The following is a 21687-nucleotide window of genomic DNA, read 5'->3' on the forward strand; positions in this document are numbered from 1 at the left end:
TTTAATTAAATTTTTTTAAAAATTTTAATTAAAATTTTTAAATACAATTTTTTTTTCAATTATTAAAATTAAAGACAATACCCTGAATATTTTATTTATAATCTCTCACTTATGGTAGAGAAATATTATGATTACATGATGAAAAATATTATAAGTTTATAACATAGTACAAATACATTAATTTACATACTATATAAATTACAAACATAAATAAAATATATATACTATACCATTTAGTTACTCATCTTTAATATCTAAATCTCTATATTCTTCAAAAATATCTTTTGCCATACGATTTTGTATTTTGAAATTAGTTTTGCCCTAATCCTTCATACACATTATCATCTCAACCATATTTGGGTGTAAATTAAATCATCTATCATCCAACACGCATCTACTTGTATTAAAAGCAGATTCTGATGCTACAATTGACACTAGAGGTGTTAGTAGATTTCGGGTCATGCCAACAAACATAGGAAAAGTTTCTATCTTGTTTTTCCACCATATCAAAACATCTAATTTTTCAATATTATATCTTTGAATAATTTCTAAATAATAGTTAATATTGATATAACTACAAAATTGACTATAATTTGTACTTAGATTAACATACTACTTATCTTTATGCAAAAGAGACTATACGCGTGACTTTTTTTTGTTTGAACCACCAGAACTTACCTTTGGTGTAGAACTTTGTCCAATCCTTCCATATTTTTATTCATAAAAACTATATATATCAAGTAAAAAATCTTGAACATATTCAATAACATTAACATTGTTATTAATTGACAAATTTTCATTAATAACATCAAATATATTTTGTAGTCTATTAGTTTTTGTTCTAGGATCTAAAACAATAACCACAAAATGAAGTAAAGGAATTTCACTCCAATATTTTTAAAATTTTTGTTCCATTTGCCTAGATATATTATGGAAAGTATGATGAAACTTATGAGATTTATGTTCTTTAAAAATATCACTTATTTCTACCATATTATATATTATTGAATAAGTTGTTGAGTAATACATACTTGAACAACAGTCTATAGTTGTTTTAATGGCTCTAATATGTTCATTAGAGTCATAACTATCTCGCAATCTTGATCTGTAAAAAAAACATGATTCGTCGAATCTTTTGGTTGCGTATTAAAGTATCGTATTATAGTAACTTCATACCCTTCGCAAGATTTCAACATGAGGTATGTTGAATTTCACCTAATTTTAGTATCTACTTTTAATTTTTTTCTTCTCAACCTCATTGATAATATGCTTGTACCTGTAATGGGGATTTCAAAATGTGTGCAATGACATGTCTAATTACTTGTATATGTTTTTTAGTCAAACTCAAGTATTCTTGAGCTATTAAATTAATAATATGATATGCACACCTTATATGAAAAAATTTTCATTAAATGGAGGAGATAAATAATTATACATATATTCAATAACTCTATCACTATTTTTAGCATTATCAAAAGTAATTGAAAAAATAGAATTATTAATTTTATATTCCTAAAAAATATTTGCTAATGTAAGATAAATTGTAAAACTATTACGCGGATATTCTAAATTTCTAAATGTAATAATTTTTTTGCATAATTGCTAATTAGAATTAATATAATGGGTAGTTGCCAAAGATACCCTATATCTTGATTTGTAGCCATTCATAAATCAAAAGTTATTAAAATAACACCATTAAAATTACTTAATTCTCTAATAACTTTTAATTTCATTAAATCATAATTTCTCAGGATGTTTGACCTAAGAGTTAACCTAAGAATTCTTCTAAATATTGGTTGAACACTATTTTGCATAATCAATTCTAAAATTTCATCTTCTGTATAACTAAAATGTTGATCAGAAGCAACTACACATTTGGTCATATAGTCTCGCATCTTCATTTGATCGTATGTGAAAACTGACATTTCTCGCATATGTTCAAAATCACTCAGACCTCTTACTGAACTAGCTTTGGGACCAATTGACTGCAATGGGGTAAATGCAATGTGTTTTTGTCCTTTGAGCTCATGTAAAATTTTTTTACAATAATAAGTAATGTGTTGGTGAAGATGTCCATGTCACTTGTACTTGCACATATCAAACAAGAACCATAATGCTCACATACTGCTCAGAGAATTAATTTTTCTTTTATCGTTTCCGCTATTGATCGAGGTGCTCTCACACCATTGACGTTTGTTTTTTTTCTCTCTGTCAAATAATACGAAACTGTACCTGTACCACTTTTATTTATTGGTGCTCCACCAATTTCACTTTGTGCATCATCAATAATATCATCAATGTCAATATGATAATATTCAAATAGATTGAATTCATTTGACATTAGATCCATTTGTAATATTTTGTAATAATAAAGTTGAAATGAAAATGAAATTATAAATACCAAGAATCTTCATTTGATCGTATGTGAAAACTGACATTTCTCGCATATGTTCAAAATCACTCAGACCTCTTACTGAACTAGCTTTTGGACCAATTGACTGCGATGGGGTAAATGCAATGTGTTTTTGTCCTTTGAGCTCATGTAAAATTTTTTTACAATAATAAGTAATATGTTGGTGAAGATGTCCATGTCACTTGTACTTGCACATATCAAACAAGAACCATAATGCTCACATACTACTCGGGGAATTAATTTTTCTTTTATCGTTTCCGCTATTGATCGAGGTGCTCTCACACCATTGACGTTTGTTTTTTTTCTCTCTGTCGAATAATACGAAACTGTACCTGCACCACTTTTATTTATTGGTGCTCCACCAATTTCACTTTGTGCATCATCAATAATATCATCAATACCAATATGATAATATTCAAATAGATTGAATTCATTTGACATTAAATCCATTTGTAATATTTTGTAATAATAAAGTTGAAATGAAAATGAAATTATAAATACCAAGAATTATTATTTGTTGATTCAGATAGTTTCTAAAAGAGTGTTAATGAGAGAAAATGAGATTGAAATTATAATGAAAAAAAATTGAGATTGAGAGATTTATAAATAAAATTGAAAATAAAGAAAAGTTGGGTTGGTTTATATAGATAACAATAAATGAATAAATAAATTTAAAAAAATTAAACAACGACTACTGGCCTTTTGCCTTTGTGGTAGAAACCTTTCTAGCTTCTGCCATATATTTGTGGTAGAAGTCTCAGTTGCTTCTGCCATGAGGAAAAACAATTTTTTTTTAAGTTTTACTTTTTTAAATAGTGAAAGGCCAGATTGAGCCAGTTAATAGGTTTAATATTAAAATCTATAGTCCGACCTGAAAGTCCATAGATCAGGCCTGATACACTACAATGTCGAGTCGAGTCTTTTTGGACTGAGCTTAAATATCATGTTTTGGGTCAGACCTCTATTTGACCCTACTTAATTAACATGTCTAGGCAGAAGCAAATGAGACTTTTGCCACAAATAGATGGCAGAAGCCAAAACGACTTCTGCCACAAAGGCAAAAGCCTTGTTTATTTTTTTTAATTAATTAATTTTTCTCTATATAAACCAATCCAACTCTTTTTCATTTTTAATTTTATTTACAAATCTCTCAATCTCTTAATTTCTCAATCTCAATTCTTTCAATATATTTTCAATCTCATTTTCTCTCATCAACTCTCTTTCGAAAACTATCTGAATTTGTAAATAATAATTCTTTGTGTTTATAATTTTATTTTTATTTCAATTTTATTACTAAAAAATATTATAAATGGATTTAATGTTAAATGAATTCAATCTACTTGAATATTATCATGCTAGTGCTGATGATACTATCTAAATTGGTGGAACACCAACCGGTGAAAATGATACAGGTATAGGTTCGCATTATTTAATAGAAAGAAAAAGAAAACACATGTCAATAGTGTGAAAGCACTTTGATCAAATAGAGGAAATGATAGAAGGAAAATTAATTCACCGAATAGTATATAAACATTATGGTTTTTGTTTGACATATGCAAGTACAAGTGGCATAGGACATCATCGTCAACACGTTATTGATTATTGTAAAAAAATTTCACATGAGCTCAGAGGACAAAAACAAATTGCATTCACTCGATTGCAGTCCGTTGGTCCTGACATCGTTCAATAGGAGGTTTGAACGGTTCCGAACACATAGGAGAAATGTCAACTTTCATATACGATTAAATGAAGATGCGAGACTATATAACCAGATATGTAATTGCTTTTGATCAACCTTTTAATTATGTAGAAGATGAAATTTTAGAATAGATGATGCAAAATAATATTCAACCAACATTTAAAAGAATTCTTAGGTTAACTCTTAGGTTAGACATTCTGAGAAATTATGAATTAATGAAATTAAAAGTTATTGGAGAATTAAGTAATTTTAATGGTGTTATTTCAATAACTTTTGATTTATGGACTGCTACAAGCCAAGATATATGGTATCTTTGGGTAACTACCAATTATATTAATTCTGATTGACAGTTATGCAAAAAAATTATTGCATTTATAAATTTAGAATATTGCATGATGGTCTTACAATTTATCGTGTGTTAGTAAATATTTTTTAAGAATATAAAATTAATAATTCTATTTTTTCAATTACTTTTGATAATGTCAAAAATAATGATAAAATTATTAAATATATGCATAATAATTTATTTCCTCTATTTAATGAAAAATTATTTTATATTAGGTGTGCATGTCATGTTATTAATTTAATAGCTCAAGAAGGCTTGAGCTTGGATAAAAAAAACATATATAAGTAATTAGACATGTCATTGCATACATTTCATTATCCCCATCATGGGTACAAACATATCATCAATTATGTAAATCAATGGGGTTGAGAAAAAAAAATTGAAAGTAAATACTAAAACTAGGTGGAATTCAATATACCTCATGTTGAAAGCGTGGGAAGAATATGAAGTTCCTATAACACAGTACTTTAATACGCAATCAAAAAATTCGATGAATCATATTTTTTTGATAGATTAAGATTGCGAGATAGCTATGGCTCTAATAAATATATTAGAGTCATTGAAGACAACTACAAACTAATGCTTAGATGTGTATTATTTAAGATAAAAACTAATGTACTACAAGATTTATTTGATATTATTAATAAAAATTTGTGAATTAATAATAATGTTAATTTTATTGAATATATTCAAGATTTTTTACTTGATATGTATAGTATTTATGAACAAAAATATGGAAAGATTGGACAAAGTTTTGTACTAGAGGTAAGTTCCGGTATCGTGTATTGGTAAATATTTTTGAAGAATATAAAATTAATAATAATATTTTTTAATTACTTTTGGTAATACCAAAAATGATGGTAAAATTATTGAATATATATATAATCATTTATCTCCTCGATTTAATGAAAAATTATTTTATATTAGGTGTGCAGGTCATGTTATTAATTTAATAGCTCAAGAATACTTAAACTTGGATAAAAAAACATATACAAGTAATTATATATGTCATTGTATACATTTTATCATCCACATCACGGATATAAACATATCATCAATTATGTAAATCAATCTAATTGAGAAGAAAAAAATTTGGAAGTAGATACTAAAACAAGGTGGAATTAAACATATCTCATGTTGAAAGCGTGTAAAAGATATGAAGTTCCTATAACACAGTACTTTAATATACAATCAAAAGATTTGACGAATCATGTTTTTTTGATAGATCAAGATTGCGAGATAGCTATGGCTCTAATGAATATATTAGAGTCATTGAAGACAACTATGAACCATTACTCGGATGTGTATTATCTAACAACTTATTCAATAATATATAATATAGTAGAAATAAGTGGTATTTTTAAAGAATATAGGTCTCATGAGTTTCATCATACTTTCCAGAATACATCTAGGCAAATGAAACAAAAATTTTAAAATACTGGAGTGAAATTTCTTTACTTTATTTTGCAACTATTATTTTAGATAATAAGATAATAACTAATGCACTACAAAATTTATTTGATATTATTAATGAAAATAATAACAATGTTAATTTTGTTGAATATGTTCAAGATTTTTTACTTGATACGTATAGTATTTATGAACAAAAATATGGAAGGACTGAATAAAGTTCTATAGTAGAGGTAAGTTCCGATAGTTTAAACCAAAAAAGTCACAAATATGGTCTCTTTTGCTTAAAAGGTAAGTAGTTTGCCAATCAAAATACAAATTATGGTCAATTTTATAATTATATCAATATTAACTATCATCCAGAAATTGTTCAAAAATATAATACTAAAAAACTAGATGTTTTGGCATAGTGGAAAGATAAGATAAAAACTTTTCCTATGCTTATTGTTATGGCCAAGATCTACTAACACCTTCGGTGTCGATCGTAACATCAAAATCTGCTTTTAGTGCGGGTGGATGCGTGCTGTATGATAGACAATCTAATTTACACTCAAACATGGTCGAGACAATAATATTATGAATAATTGGGTTAAAGCTGATTTCAAAATATAGAATTGTATGATAGAAGATATTTTTAAAGAATTCAGAGATTTGGATATTGAAGATAAGTAGATAAATAGTATAGTATGTAAATGGTATAGTACATATATTTTATTTATTTTTGTAATTTATACAATATATAAATTAATTTATTTATACTATACGATAAACTTATAATATTTTTCATCATGTAACCACGATATTCCTCCACAAGTGAACAATTGTAAATAAAATGTTCGAAATATTGTTTTCGGTTTTAATAATTAAAAAATAATTTATGTTTAAAAATTTTAATACCGATTCAATTAAGGCTCGATTCTATGTATATACGATTGGGCTTTGGATCTTCAAAAATCAATGGGTTAGCTCAATCTAAAGGCCTATTATTGTATGAACTTAAGGTTCAATTCGACTTATAAACTTAATGAGTCAAGCTGAAGTTAGCCTGACCGTCACACTAATAAAAATTTAAAATCAACATTTATTTCAAATATTTTAATATTGAAGTGATTGAAATTAATAATTTTTTAAATAAATTTGTTTTATTAATTTAATTTAAGATAGATTTGAATTAATTTTATATTAAAAGATGAGAAAAAATATAAAATTTTTTATTCGGATGCTACTGGGTGCTGATGTTGACGAGTAAGAAGAAAAGGAAGGAAGAAATCACGCATTGCCTGTTGAGTCCTTAAAATTCTAATGCCCGTGTCTTAGACAGGTATAAAAAAGGGCGACTACAACTAGCATTAGCGGCTCAGATTAAACATTTTAATTCGGCCTAGGCCCACGTTTCTTCCAACTCATTTCTTTTCTACTTTGACAGCATGTCGCTTTCGAATTTTAACTTCCCAATCACAAGAAAGGATGCCCACATCTTCCCCTTCTTCTCTCGGTAACCGGCTCATTTATATTTGCTCTTCCACTCATTACATCCGTATATAATCTTATTATAGGGAAAGGGACAATTTTCCATCCAAATTCAAAATTATAGTTACGGGAAATAAAAAATTTAAATACTTATTTATAGATTAATTATTATTTAAATTTTTAGTTATAAGTAAAAATAAAATTATTATTTTATTTATAAATTCTAAAATTTAAAACATTTATATCATTTCTTTTCTTTAATTTAGAAAACTTACATTAATCTCTTATGAGTAAACTTTAAGAAATTTATTTTCTCCTCCTATGATTATATTTGAAGTATTTAATTTAAAGAAATAAATTTATATAACGACTAAAATCTAAATAGGAGTCACAAATTTAGTATGAATATACGCATAAAAAAATATTTAAAAAAATAATTAAGAATTGTAAATGAAACCTATTACATGAATGTTTATCGGACAAAAGAGTTTAAACCATATGGGATTTAATCTAAAATTTCTTTAATTCTAATTTAATTTGTTCAAATTGAATAATAATCTAAACTCGAGCTAACTCAAATGATATATAGGCCAAAATATTAATAATTAATAAAATTATATATATGATATATATTTAATGTGTATTATCATATGATTGAGTAATTTTAAATTAATGATAAAATAATATTTAATCACATAATAAAATATATAAATATGTATTTATATACTAAAAATAATTAAGAATAATATTACTTACAAATAATAATTGTTAAGGTGTATACGATTGACCTTCTAATTTTAATCAAAAGTTCAAAACCGTTTCTATTTACTCAAGCATTCACCGACAGAAAAATGAGAATCTAATCTGAGGATGACAGTTGACAGATCCTTTGCCACGATTTGTAACGGCCGTTTCTTAGATCCGCCACTTGTTCCTTAACGTTGCTTTTACAGCTTATAACTTCCACTCAGCTCCGTGCCTTTGCCTCAACATGGATTCATTTTCCGTTTTCATTTTCTGCCTTCTTGTTTTGGCTTCTGTTTTCAGTAATAACAATGGTGTTGCTGGAGCTGATCACCGCGGTTCATACGCCACCCAATGGAACGGCCTATTTCCTCCTCTTTATGGAAACCCTCCGCCACCTCCACAGCCACCATCCACACCCCAACAACCGCCGATACATAGACCTCTTCCTTTGCCTGAATCGCCTTCATGCATATCGCCGTCTCCTCCCCATCAATGGCACTCGCCGCCACCGCAACATCAGTCTCCACCAACTTCACCTCCGACGGTTCGCCCTCCAAGTCCAATGAGACCAACTCGTCCACCATGGCCGCCGCAGCATAGACATCCTCCTCCATTAAAGCCACCTTATGCTTCACCACCACCAGTTCATAAACCTCCAATACCTTCTCCTTCTCCACCTACTTATCATAGAAGTCCTCCCGCTAGTCCACCTAAACACCGGCCTCCTGTTTTTCCTCCAACATGTCCACCTACACCAGTACATCGGTCTCCATCACCACCTCCACGTCCTCCTCACTATCCTTCTCCAACTTGCCCACCAACTCATAGGCCTCCTCATCCTCCACCACCAGCACCAGTTCATAGCCCTCCACCTCCAACCTATTCTCCACCACCAGCGCCAGTTCAAAGCCCTCCACCTCCAACCTATTCTCCACCACCAGCGCCAGTTCAAAGCCCTCCACCTCCAACCTATTCTCCACCACCAGCGCCAGTTCAAAGCCCGCCACCTCCAACCTATTCTCCACCACCAGCGCCAGTTCAAAGCCCGCCACCTCCAACCTATTCTCCACCACCAGCGCCAGTTCAAAGCCCGCCACCTCCAACCTATTCTCCACCACCAGCGCCAGTTCAAAGCCCTCCACCTCCAACCTATTCTCCACCACCAACACCGACTTATTCTCCACCCCCACCTGTGTATCCTCCTTATTCCCCTCCTCCCTGTCCTACTCCTTGTCCACCAACGCAAAGCCCTCCACATTCCCCGCCACCAACTCCAGTTCAAAGTCCGCCTCCAACTCCACCATCACCTTCTGAGCCTACTCCATGTCCACCAACACCAGTAGTGTATATTCCTCCACCATCTCCCTCAAACTGCCCTCCAAGCAATGACTATGGAAATCCTCCTCCACCAATTCTAGTGCGCAAACTAATCAATTAATATAAAGTTTGACATCAACCCAGCTACTAAGGGGCTCTTCAGCCATGGTATCCTCTGCTTTTGTTGAACCATGTCGTTGTAATACCTGTTTAAGAAAATAAGATAATAGTCTTTTGATTATCATGGATCATTGAGATATTTTCTACTATTTTATCTAAATCAGGATGGCTGTAAATTCAATTTTGGAATTACTTTCATGCATGCATGCATGCTCTATTAATATGAGGGACCTCAAGATTATTTACGACAATAATTAATATAAATTTTTAAAATTTATATAACATGATGAATACTAGTTTTAATAAAAATTCTCTAGCGCGATTATGAATTTATTGATATTAATTAAGATTTATACCATATAAATAATAAGCCAAGAAATTCATATTCTTTTATTATATCCTACCCATATTGATCCATAAGAAAAATAAAATGTTAATTCAGGTATGAGCATGCTTATTACACAAGATATCAATGGAGGTAAACATGCGCCTTGCTAGTTCTTGGCTCATTTTTTGGATGTTCAATTAAACAGAATTGTGAGTGACGCGTTCGAATCGGGAGCTACCAAACGCCGTTTGGTTTGGTTAGTTTCAATGAAATAAAATGAAGACAGAGAGAGAGAGAGCTATCGAATGCATGGGTGGGAAGACCAAGTCAACTCGCTAGATTCTGGTTTTCAGAAAAAGAAGAAAAACACTCTAGGGGGAAAGTGAACTTTTGAAACTTTTGGGTAAAAGGAAATTATTAGTTTATTAAACTAAAGGGGAAAAATAAAATAAAATTTCAATTTTTTTTAATGTTTTTCGTTAAATAATGGTTTTACCCATAATCTTCACATAAAATTTTAATAGAAATATGAGTATTTAAGTTTTTAAAACTTTGCAAATAAAAGTTTGAGAATAGATCAAACCTTGGGTGGGAATAAGTCTTTTGGCCTATTTTCTCTAATGCAAAGAATCCAAGACTAGGTAAATTTAATTATGGGACTCTTCATTTGTTCTCCATTAAGAATTCTTCCTATAAAAATTGCTCAGGGCATGTATGGGTGCACCTTTAACATCAGTTAAATCAGCTCTTCTACTTTCTATAAATCAAACCTTAATTTAAATCCTTTCCAACGACACAAGCTGCATATTTGATGATCATAAGGTACTATATTTTCACTGTTATAAAAAATAATTGGTTACTCATATTGTTATGCACTATGAGGGTTGTTTTGCTTTGCAGATATAGTTACAACTTCATTAGTCATTTAAGCCTAACTTTTACTTTGAAATATATCTCTTTGTTTATGTTAGCATACAAAGGTGAAAGCGCAAGTTTGTCACTCTAAGACATTAAGGTGTTATCTTATAAATGAAGTGTCCTTAATTGCCATTTGATAAAACTAAAGGGCTAGTTTGATATTTTTACCACACTCATATATAAGTTGTGGTCTATGTAATTTCTAATTACAACTTTTAATAAACAAATACATCTAACTCAATTTTTCTCATATTTTCCAGAAAGTTCTTTGCTTTCTCCATTTGTCTTCTTTGCTTGTTCATTTCACAAATTAGGGTTAGGTCTATATGCTTCCAATCTCTATTTGACTTCACATATCCTATCATGGTATCAAAGCTGAAGACTCGCATTGTCTAATCTGAACCTAAGAAGTAAAAGTTATAAGCTATCATCCTGGTGTATCTTTTCTTGGGCCTGTTAAAGTTGTATAACTCTATTCTTATGGAAAACTTAACTAGTTCTATTGTAAAAGGTATCTCCACCAATCTAGGAACCTTTAGTTGCTTTTCTCATTTACAATCCATTAACCCCAAACTTGATAGGTCTAATTTCAATTTTTGGAGGTCTCAAGTCTTGTTTGTTATTGGCACCCATGGTTTAGATAATCATCTTTTAGGTTTTTCAAACTATCCTTCTCTCTACATACAAATTCAAAATGAAGATCAATTAATCATTAAGAAAATACTCACTTTGGCAAAAGATTGATAAACAACTAATGAGTTGGCTTCTGTCTTCTATCTCTATATGTATGTTTAGGGCTATATCCAAGTGTCAACATCCACATGATCTATAGGTCACTCTTGAAAATGAGTTCCTACTAGAGTTTAAGTCTTAACTCTTGCATGTTAAAAACTTAATGCAAAGCACACAAAAGAATAACATGAGCAATATTGAATACTTTGAGAAGATAAAAGAGTATGTTGAGATCCGTATGTTTGGAGGGTATAGTGTTACCGATGATAAGGTTTTAAGTCATATTTTAGATGGATTAGATTTTGATTATGACTCAGTTGTAATTACTCTTAATTCCATAATTGAGTCTAAATATGATAAACCTACTTTTCAAGATGCACAATATCTGTTGCAAAAACATGAGCTTAGACTTGCCAAAGCTCAGTAATATCTTACATCTGACATCTCTCTTGAATTTCATAGTGTTTATTCTGTTAATCTTGTTAAACCTTCTGATAAACTGTTTAATCCTATAGAAAATACTCACAAAGCTTTTCCTACTAAAGCTATTACTCATTAATATCCTGAAAAATCTGTCTTACCTGGTTCCCTGAATTATGCTCAACACACATATAATCAAACTCCACCATCATATTATAATCAGAGCCATTTTTCTAGTCTTCTTAACTATAGGCAAACCCCTAGTTATTCTAGTTAGAACACTTTTCCTTATCAGTCTTATAGGGGTTCTACTAAGGGTAGAGAAAGAAGTGGAAAAAGAGGTCGTGTTATCTGTCAACTGTGAAATAAACCTAGGCACACTTAGTGCTATCATAGGTATAGTCATAACTACAGTACTCAAAATGTCATGCCTCAATTCTATCCTAGTTTTGTCTCATCATCTCAACCCTATTATCCTTATCTTATGGCTTTATCTCATGATCCTTATCACCATTTAGAACAATCCTAACCAGTATCAATTCCACACACACGCTAATATAATACAAATATTCCATTAACTCAATACACTAATCCTAGCCCTACACAAACATCTTCTAATGGACATCAAACATATCTTACCCATAGTTACTATTAGCCCAATGTCACTTATAACTTTGTTAAAACTCCTTCTACTACTGCTCCAAGTGTCCCCAATATACTATTGCTAGCCTCATTATCCTTTATAGGGTTGAATTCGAACCGAACTGAGCTCGAGCTCGTGAAAGCCAAGCTTAAACTCGTTTCGAATTCAGTTCTGCTCATTTTTCATTATTAAAATGACGTCGTTTTGTATCAAAATTTTTAATTGAAAAATTTGACAAGTACCTTGAGCTTGTATAAGGCTAGCTAGTTTTGGGTTCATTCGAATCGAGCTCGAGTTCAAGCTCGAACGGGCTTAGTTCGAGTTTAACCCTAGTCCTTTAAGATAGTGCTTGGTTTATGGACTCAAGAGCCACTAATCATGTGATTGCTAATCCCTCTCAACTTGTAACAACCTCTACTTATCAAGGCGCTAATCAACTTTAAGTGGGAAACGATGAGAATCTCTATATATCTCATACTGGTCAGTTAGTCTTACCTAGTTTTATTCATAATAAGGTTGTGTACTTGAAGAATATACTCTGTGTTCCCTATATCACTAGGAATCTCCTTAATATATCTAGAATCACCAAAGACAATAATGTTTTAGTTGAATTTTTAGCTGACAAGTGTGTGATTAAAGATAAACTGAGTAATGTTGTCTTATTGTAAAGAACCCTTAGAGATGGCCTCTATATGTTGTCTTTGCCCAGACCATCTAGTTCCCCTACTCAAGGTAAGACTAAGAATGATGTTAGCTCAAAGGAATTCATGCTTTCTTGTTTGCATTCCAAGCATAATGATTGCATTAACAAATATGTTTGTTCTATAGTTCACAAGGACAATGATTCTCATGATGATAACATTACTACTGTTGTTGATAAAGAATTCTTGAATAATAATGTTGCTACTTCTATGAATAATCCTGGTTTATATGTTAATGCTTTCAATGTAGTGACTGATTGTAATTCTGTTCATGATACTGCTATGAGTACTAAACATAACATATCTGTTTGCAATGTTTTTGCTAGTAATTCTCTTAATACTCAGGTTGATTATGTTATCACTTGTAAAGATGCTATTAAGCCTTCAAAGTCTAAATTAACTCAAGCTATTTGGCATTCTAGGTTAGGTTATCGTAACTCCACAATTGTCTCTTCAATTCTCAAACTTGTTTGTCCCTATTAGAATTACTCTAGCAATAGTATTTTTTGTAATGCATCTTAGTTTGGTAAGCTTAAGCAATCCAACTTTCTTGTGTCTTTGTCTAGAGCTTCCAAATATCTTGAACTCATGCACACTAATCTTTAGGGCCTTTCCTAGCTATGTCATCTGAGGGATACAAATATTACATCCTTTTTATTGATGACTATAGTCGTTTCACTTGGGTTTTTCCTCTAAAGTTCAAATCTGAAACTAAGACTACCTTCATGACATTTCATAGACTAGTTGAAAGATACTTTAATAATAGAATTATGTGTGTTCAGTTTAATTGGGGAGGTGAATATAGATCCTTAGCTCCATACTTAGCTAGTCATGGAATTATTTTTAGGTATCCTTGTCCTCACACTTATCAGCAGAATAGAAGGGCTAAAAGAAAACATAGGCAAATTGTAACATCCCTTTTCAGAAGTACTACCCATTAGAGAAGAAATGTTATGAATTAATATCTGGAGCGTCTATTATTTATTTATTTTTTAAAAACTACTTGGAACTCAACTCTTTACTGAAAGTATTTAGAAATTATTTTAAGAAAACTGAAAATCTGGAAGCGAACAAAAGATGTATATATCTCATATGAAAGTATCTGAAAATATGGAGTAATTATATACAACTATACAATCATCTCAAAAAGGTTAAAAGTCAATAAGAACAACCAGAGATAACCTGCTCCGGTTGGATCTATTTTCGCTGACCTGATCCTGTCTCACAGCTATCTCGATCACTTGTACCTGTAATCATGAAAGAAAAGGAAGTGAGAGATAAGAACACTCAGTAAGGGGAAAGAATTAAGTAAACTATCTTCTTTCCTATTCTAACTCACTCTCGGGACTCAACCTCACATTATTACCTCTATAAGAAATCGAAGGGATAATCTAGTTCATTTTTTACTGTTTGGGTTATACTTTGTTCTATCTGGTGTCTATTTGATACTTTCTAGAAGCTGACTATAAGGATTTAACACTTTTCTAAGCTCGAGCTCTCTTCCTTTCTCTTACTACACCATTTTTGAATTTGAATTAAGCTATACTACGAGTATGTTTTACTGCGAGCGAACCCTACTAGGGGTCTATGTCCTACCACGGACATGCCCTATTGTGGGCGGTGTAGTGTAAAGTGGCCTCTTATAGTTCATAGCATATATGAGTGTCTTATATCTTACTAATCTTGCTTCCATCTAAATCTATTCATAACTCACCAAACTATACTCTAGGAACGACCCCTGAATGTTGAGCCCCGAATTCATTTTCTTGCTTTTCTTTCTTTTCTTCTTCTTTTCTTTTTCTCTCATTTCTTTCCTTTCCTTTCCTTTTTCTCCTCCTTTTCCTTCTTCCTAAAAACTAGAAAATATTGTTCATGAGACTGTTCATGTGATAGGGTAGCCTTTTTTTTCATACAATTTAACAGTCCCAATGGTTTCTACTTAATATAAGCTATATATCATTGGAAAGAGGATTCAAAGAGCGTTCCAACAAGCTATAATAGCACTCATAATTCATTAGATAAGACAGTCAAAATGTGAGATGAAATCAGTGGCAAAAAACTGTCTTTACTATTTATTTGCTAGAACAGTCCTTTTGGTTTATACAATAATTAACAGTCCAAATGATCTCTAATTCATACAAACTATATATAATTGGAAATAGAATTCAAAGAGCTTTCCAACAAAATATAATAGCACTCATAATTCACCAGATAAGGTAGTCAAAACGTGAGATAAATTTAGTGGCAAAAAATTGTCTTCACTGTTTATTTGCTAAAACAGTTTTTTTTTGTCATGTCATTTAACAATCCAAACAGTCTCTAATTCATACAAGTTATATATCATCATTTATAACATAGATCCAAGGAACCAAAAACATAAAACATGAAACATATCAAGGATAATACCCCTTACCTTATTTCAAGCCAATCTTTGCAAATTGGCTTCCTCTTCCTTGTCTTGCTTCATTTATCACCAAAATCACCTTAAATCAACACCAAAACACACGAACATATTCATATAACATATATCAAATATATATATATAATCATAGGTAAAAGGAAAAAGAAGAGATATTTTGGTTACTAAGGCTTCCAAAGTGCTTCTTTGTTCCCTTTTCTTATTTTCTCTTCCAAAACCCCTTCAATTCCTTCCTTTATCTTCACAAAACAAAGGAAAATAGCATGAGAAATGGTGGCTACTAGAATGGACGGGAAGATGATGGAAAAGCCTTGAAGTTTCTTTGTTTTGTCTTTTTTCTCTTTATATACATCTTTTTCTCTTTTTCTTTTTTTTGTATTTCTATACATATAGAGTTATTTATACATACATACATATATTTAAAATTGAAAATATCTTAAAACAAAGTCAAAAGATATAAATACCTCTGAACTGTACCTAAGGGTATTGCACAAATAGTTAAAATTGATTACACTCTTTTAGCTCATTGTAGTATGCCACTTAAATTTTGGTGGTTTGTGTTTCAAATTGTTGTTTACCTTAGCAACAAACTTCCTTTTCTTGTCTTTGATTTTTAGTCATCCTTTCAGTTATTGTTTCACAGAAGTCTTAACTATCTTGCTTTCAAAGTATTTGGGTGTATAAGACCCTATTAGTCATATAAATTTAGTTTTCACATAGAAAAGTATGTCTTTGTTTGTTATAGCCTAGCTCACAAAGGGTACAAATGCATGCGCTCCTAAGGAAAAATTTATATAACTTAAAGTGTCAAATTTAATCAAACTGTCTTTCCTTTTTTGCATGATCCAAATTTCAAACAAACAATTTTTCTTTCTAGAATGGTTTTTCATAAACTTGAAGATAGGTGTACTATAACCTATAAGTTCCCTCCTCTCAAATAAGTAAGTCATATGGTTTTAATCCCCAATAAACTGTTCTTATTCTTGCTTCCACTAGTTAAAGTCAATAATCAAAATCTCCTATTATTAATGTTCATCCCATGTTAACTAGAGCTAAGATAGGAAAACTTCCTAAACCCAAAGAATGCATCACCTCTAATGTCACAAGATGTCTTGCACATGTGTCTCTCACTTCCTCTATTGTCAAAATTGAACCTCAAATTGTTATTGAAGCTTTACTTGATTCAGATTGGAAGGAAGCCATGCAAGTTGAATATGATGCCTTAGTTGCTAATAACACCTAGACCTTAGTTCCTTTGTCTGATGACATGTATTTAGTTGGGTCTAAATGGGTGTTTAAAGTTAAACACAATCTCGATAGTTCTATTCAAAGTAAGAAAGCTATGGTAGTTGCCAAAGGGTTCCATTAAACACTTAGGGTTGACCATTTCGAAACCTTTAGTCTTCTCATTAAATCTACCACTATTAGAGTAATCTTGAGTGTTATTGTGAGTTGCAATTGGAAAATTAGACAAATTGATGTGAATAATGCCTTTTTAAATGGTGATCTGATTGAGACTGTGTTCATGAGCCAAACAGAAGGTTTTTCTGAGTGTTCTAAGAATGATAAATAAGTGTGCAAGTTAAATAAAACTTTTTATGGACTCAAGCAAGCTCCACGAGCTTGGTTTAAGAAGCTTAGAAATGCATTGATCATCTGGGGTTTTATTTCTTTCATTTCTAATACAAGTTTATTCATTTATAAATCTAGTCATGTTATTGTATATGTACTTGTGTATGTGGATGACATTCTATTAACTAACAATGATAGCTCTGTCGTCATTCATGTCATTGCTCAATTAAACCAAAAGTTTGCACGAAAAGATTTAGGTGCATTGTATTTTCTTTTAGGGTTTGAAGTGTTTCGAAATCATACTAGTCTTCATTTGAGTCAAACTAAGTATGCAAAAGATCTTTTGTCTAAAGCAAATATGTTTGAGTGTAAACCTTATATCATTCCTTTCATAACTGAAACCAAACTATATCTAGAAGATAGTGAAAATTTTGAACATTTATCACTGTATAGGAGTCTGCTAAGAGCCCTACAGTATTTAACCTTTACTAGATTTGATATTACATACTCTGTTAATGAACTCAATCAGTTCCTATATGCTACTACTCAATTACAATGAAAAGCTTATAAATATGTATTGAGGTACATCAAAGGAACATTTGATTATGGTCTTTTATTTCATAATGCCTCGAATATTTAGTTAGAATGTTATTCTGACTTTAGTTAGGTTATTGTGTTTTTCTTGGCAAAAACTTGGTTCAGTGGAGTTCAAAAAAACAGAAAGTTGTTGCTTTGTCCTCCATAGAAGCTGAGTATTAAGCAATCACTCATACTGTCATTAAAATTGCTTGGCTAAAGTCCTTGTTTAATGAATTGCATTTAGAGTTTTCAAAACCTTCGGTTATCTGGTATGACAACCAAAGTGTAAATGTACTTTTTACAAATCATGTTTTTTATGCTTGCACTAAACATATCGGAATTGATGCTTATTATATAAGAGACTAAGTGACTACTAAAAATGTTGTGATTCAGTATGTTCCTACTAAACACCAAAAGGCAAACATTTTTACCAAAGCTTTGTCAATTGTTAAATTTGAGAATCTTCATACTTTTTTAAATGTGTGCAGTGTGGGTTACTTGGTAAACTCTAAGAATAATGTATGATTTTCTGTGTTTAGAAAATATGTTTCTATTGTTATATGAATTGTGCATATCTTTTGTTGAGTTGAAAATATATAAGCTTTTGATGTGTTTCTGTAATATTGTTGATTGATGAAATTATCTTGTATTGTGTTGAAAATATATGAGCTTTTGATGTGTTTTTGTAGTGTTGCTAATTAATGAAATCATCTTGTGTTGTCTTGGAAGTGTATAGCTTACTAATATACTTGGATATGTCTAAGCATGAGCATGTCGTTGTTCTCAATTTTCTATTTTTCTTATTTTTTTTATTTACCAACTGTGTTGAATGCTTCTGATTAAGTCATCAGTTTGTGAACAGTAACCTGTCTCTGTGAATTTTGTATTGTTGTATGGAATAGATTTATTTTTGAAGGTCTAACAAGTTGAAAAAAAAAAGTATCTGTGAGTTCTGCATGGTTGTATGAAATGGATTTATTTCTGAAGGTCTAGCAGGTTTAATAGTGTTTTGGTTTTTGCTGAAAAAAGTAAATGTAACAAGTTTTGCTTGTGATAGAGGTGTCATATTTTTTTTAGTAAATTGTCTGTATATTGTGATATTGTGGTTATATAAAAGTCTATTGGATATTGACTTCATGTGATAAAAGTAGTCTAGTAAAAATTGGTCATATGTTCAAAGAACTGGAGAAATCTTAAGGCGTGATTGATCAGGAGGTATAAATAAAGAGGTCCTCTATCTCATTTTATTTAAACTTTCTGTTTCACTATTGTTTTTTTAACACAAAGGTTGTTCTCTGGACTTCTCTAATATAACTTGAATAACTCTTTGTATTATTGTTATTGTGTAAGCTTTTGATATGAGATGTGAAAAAAAAAGAGAGAAGATATAAGAAAAGAAAAAAAAAGCAGAGAAGTGTAATATATATATATATATATATATATATATATATATATATATATGGTGAGAAATAGAGAAAAAAATGAAATTAAAAAAAAAGAGAGAAGGAATGAGAGAAAAGAATGAAAAAATAAAAGAGAGATGAGAAAAAATAAAAGAAAAGAGAGAGAAATAAAGAAAAAAAAAAAAGAGAGAGTAACAAAAGAGTCTGTGTCTAGTTTATTCTTTCTCCTCTACCTCTTTTGAACTTGCTAATTTGCATTGTCAACATGTTGATCCAAGGCTTACTGCCTCTCTGGGAATAAAAAGCAACTAGCAGCCCTTGCTTCTCTCTAGCTAATTCCAGTTTTTAAACTGATGTGCACTCTGGGATGGAGAAAGAGTGTTGGTAGAGGACGAACCTACAAAAAGGGTCAAGCTTAATGGGAGATGTTAGTATACAGGGTGAAAGTGCAATTTTGTCAAATCCGAGACACTAAGGTGCTATCTTGTAAATGAAGTGGCCTTAGCAGTCATTTGATAAAATGAAAGGCTATTTTGATATTTTTTACCACACTTATATATAAGATATGGTCTATGTAATTTTTAATTATAGCTTTTAACAAACAAATACATCTCCCTCAGTTTTTCTCACATTTTCTTGAAGGTCTTTGCTTTTCCCTTCGTCTTCTTTGCTTGTTCATTTCACAAATTAGGGCTAGGTCTACATACTTTCAATCTCTATCTGACTTTACATATCCTATTAGTTTAAATATGAATAAGCTTTTGCACAAAATCTTTAAAGTTTTCGAAATGTATGAAACACATGTCACTTTTATAGAATTTCAGTTGAGGATATATATAATTCGGTTCAAACTGTAAAACTGAACTAAACCGCTTAAAAATTATTGTTTGGTTTGAAAATTTTTCAAATCATTTTTTTCAGTTTGGGTTGTGATTTGGGTGGTTTTCAAACTAAACCAAACCGCAAACCGTATTCTTTTAAATGCATATATAGTTATATTTAACAAAATTTTTCAATGAACAATTAAGTCTACAACTTATTTTCTTATATTTATTTTGTCATCTTCTTTACATGTATATTTTATATAGATATATATTTCATATTTTTATTTTACATATTTATATTATGTTATAGAAACCTATTAATCAGTTGATTTTATTAAATAATATATATTTAGACATGAATGATTTAATTGGTTCAACTGTAATTCAAACTAGACCAAATCGTATTTTTCAGTTTGGTTTGGTTTAGTTTGCAAATTTTTCAAACCGTTTTTTTCAATTTAGTTTGAAAAAAAACTCTCAAATCATACCAAACTGAACCGTGTATACCCATACTTTCAACCGGTAGCTATTATATTTATTTACCATATCTTGAAACTACGCATGTTCTTAAGAAGAAATAAACGTTCATGTTGAATTTTACTTTGAGAAAACTTTTGAGCTGCCATTAGTGTGACTGCCTCAAATCTAAGATTGATAATATAGAGCCATCTAAAGTATTTATATGAGCGCATGTTTGCTTAGAAAATGACATCTTGAGACTTGTTAAGTGCTTTGGCGAAGAAATCAGTAGCTTGACCTGGAGACTTAGCATATTTCAATTCTACTCTTGCTACGTGTTTGCTTTAAAAATGATATTTTGTATCAATATGCTTGCTTCTATTGTGAAATCAATGATTCTTTGCTATTACAAGTTTTGATTTGTTGTAAAAAGGAACTTTGTAAGCTCCTATATTGCTGCATATTAAGCAATTTCATCAAACTTCATAGCAAAACTGCTTGATAGACGCTAAAGATACTCAACTTCATATGTTGATAGTGCAACAGTTGGTTGTTTCTTTAAACTCTAGGTGAAAGTGGAAGGGGTGTGCATAATTGGGATGGCAATAGAGAGGGGCAGAGAGGGGATCTCAATCCCAGTCTTCGTCCTCGTTCCCGTTGCAAGGATTACAAGAATTTCCCGTCCCTCCCCCATGAAGAAAAATCTTTTCCTCATCCCTACGGGGAAAAATCTGCTACCCGTGCCTACGGGAAAAAAATCCCTTTCTCATATATTTTAAACACAACATAAATATATTAAATAACAAAATTAAGTAAAAGTAAAACCAACTCACTATTTCAAATGTCACAAATATCATATATTAACTATTTTAATATGTACAACAAAAGCCTAAATAAATTTGAAAAATATAAATAATTTGAAATTATAAAGATATGCTAGTATTTTAAGTAAATATATTATTATAAAAGAATGGAGATGGGGACTGGGATAGGGCAAGGCGAGGAGGGGAGGGGAAACATATATCCCCATCCTTGATTACATAGATTTTTTTGTTCTTGTCTCTTTCCTCTTCCCTATTTCTATCTGGAAATCCCTTTCCGTTAGAGTCAAAAAGGGTCAAGACCACTAAATTCAAGCCAAAATTTCTATCTCTAGTGCATAATTGG

The 21687-nt window shown here is 30.8% G+C and overlaps 1 protein-coding gene across 1 annotated transcript; it reads left to right on the forward strand.

The window, feature by feature from the left end:
- Nucleotides 1-8314: 8314 nt before the first annotated feature.
- LOC123207479 (extensin-like) lies at nucleotides 8315-9643 on the forward strand. The gene is made up of 2 exons (XM_044624942.1): nucleotides 8315-9167; nucleotides 9213-9643. The coding sequence occupies exons 1-2, from the start codon at nucleotides 8330-8332 to the stop codon at nucleotides 9521-9523; spliced, it is 1149 nt and encodes a 382-aa protein (XP_044480877.1). The 5' UTR covers nucleotides 8315-8329; the 3' UTR covers nucleotides 9524-9643.
- Nucleotides 9644-21687: the final 12044 nt, after the last annotated feature.

Source organism: Mangifera indica, chromosome 2 (genome assembly GCF_011075055.1).
Source record: "Mangifera indica cultivar Alphonso chromosome 2, CATAS_Mindica_2.1, whole genome shotgun sequence".
Classification (NCBI taxonomy): Eukaryota; Viridiplantae; Streptophyta; class Magnoliopsida; order Sapindales; family Anacardiaceae; genus Mangifera; species Mangifera indica.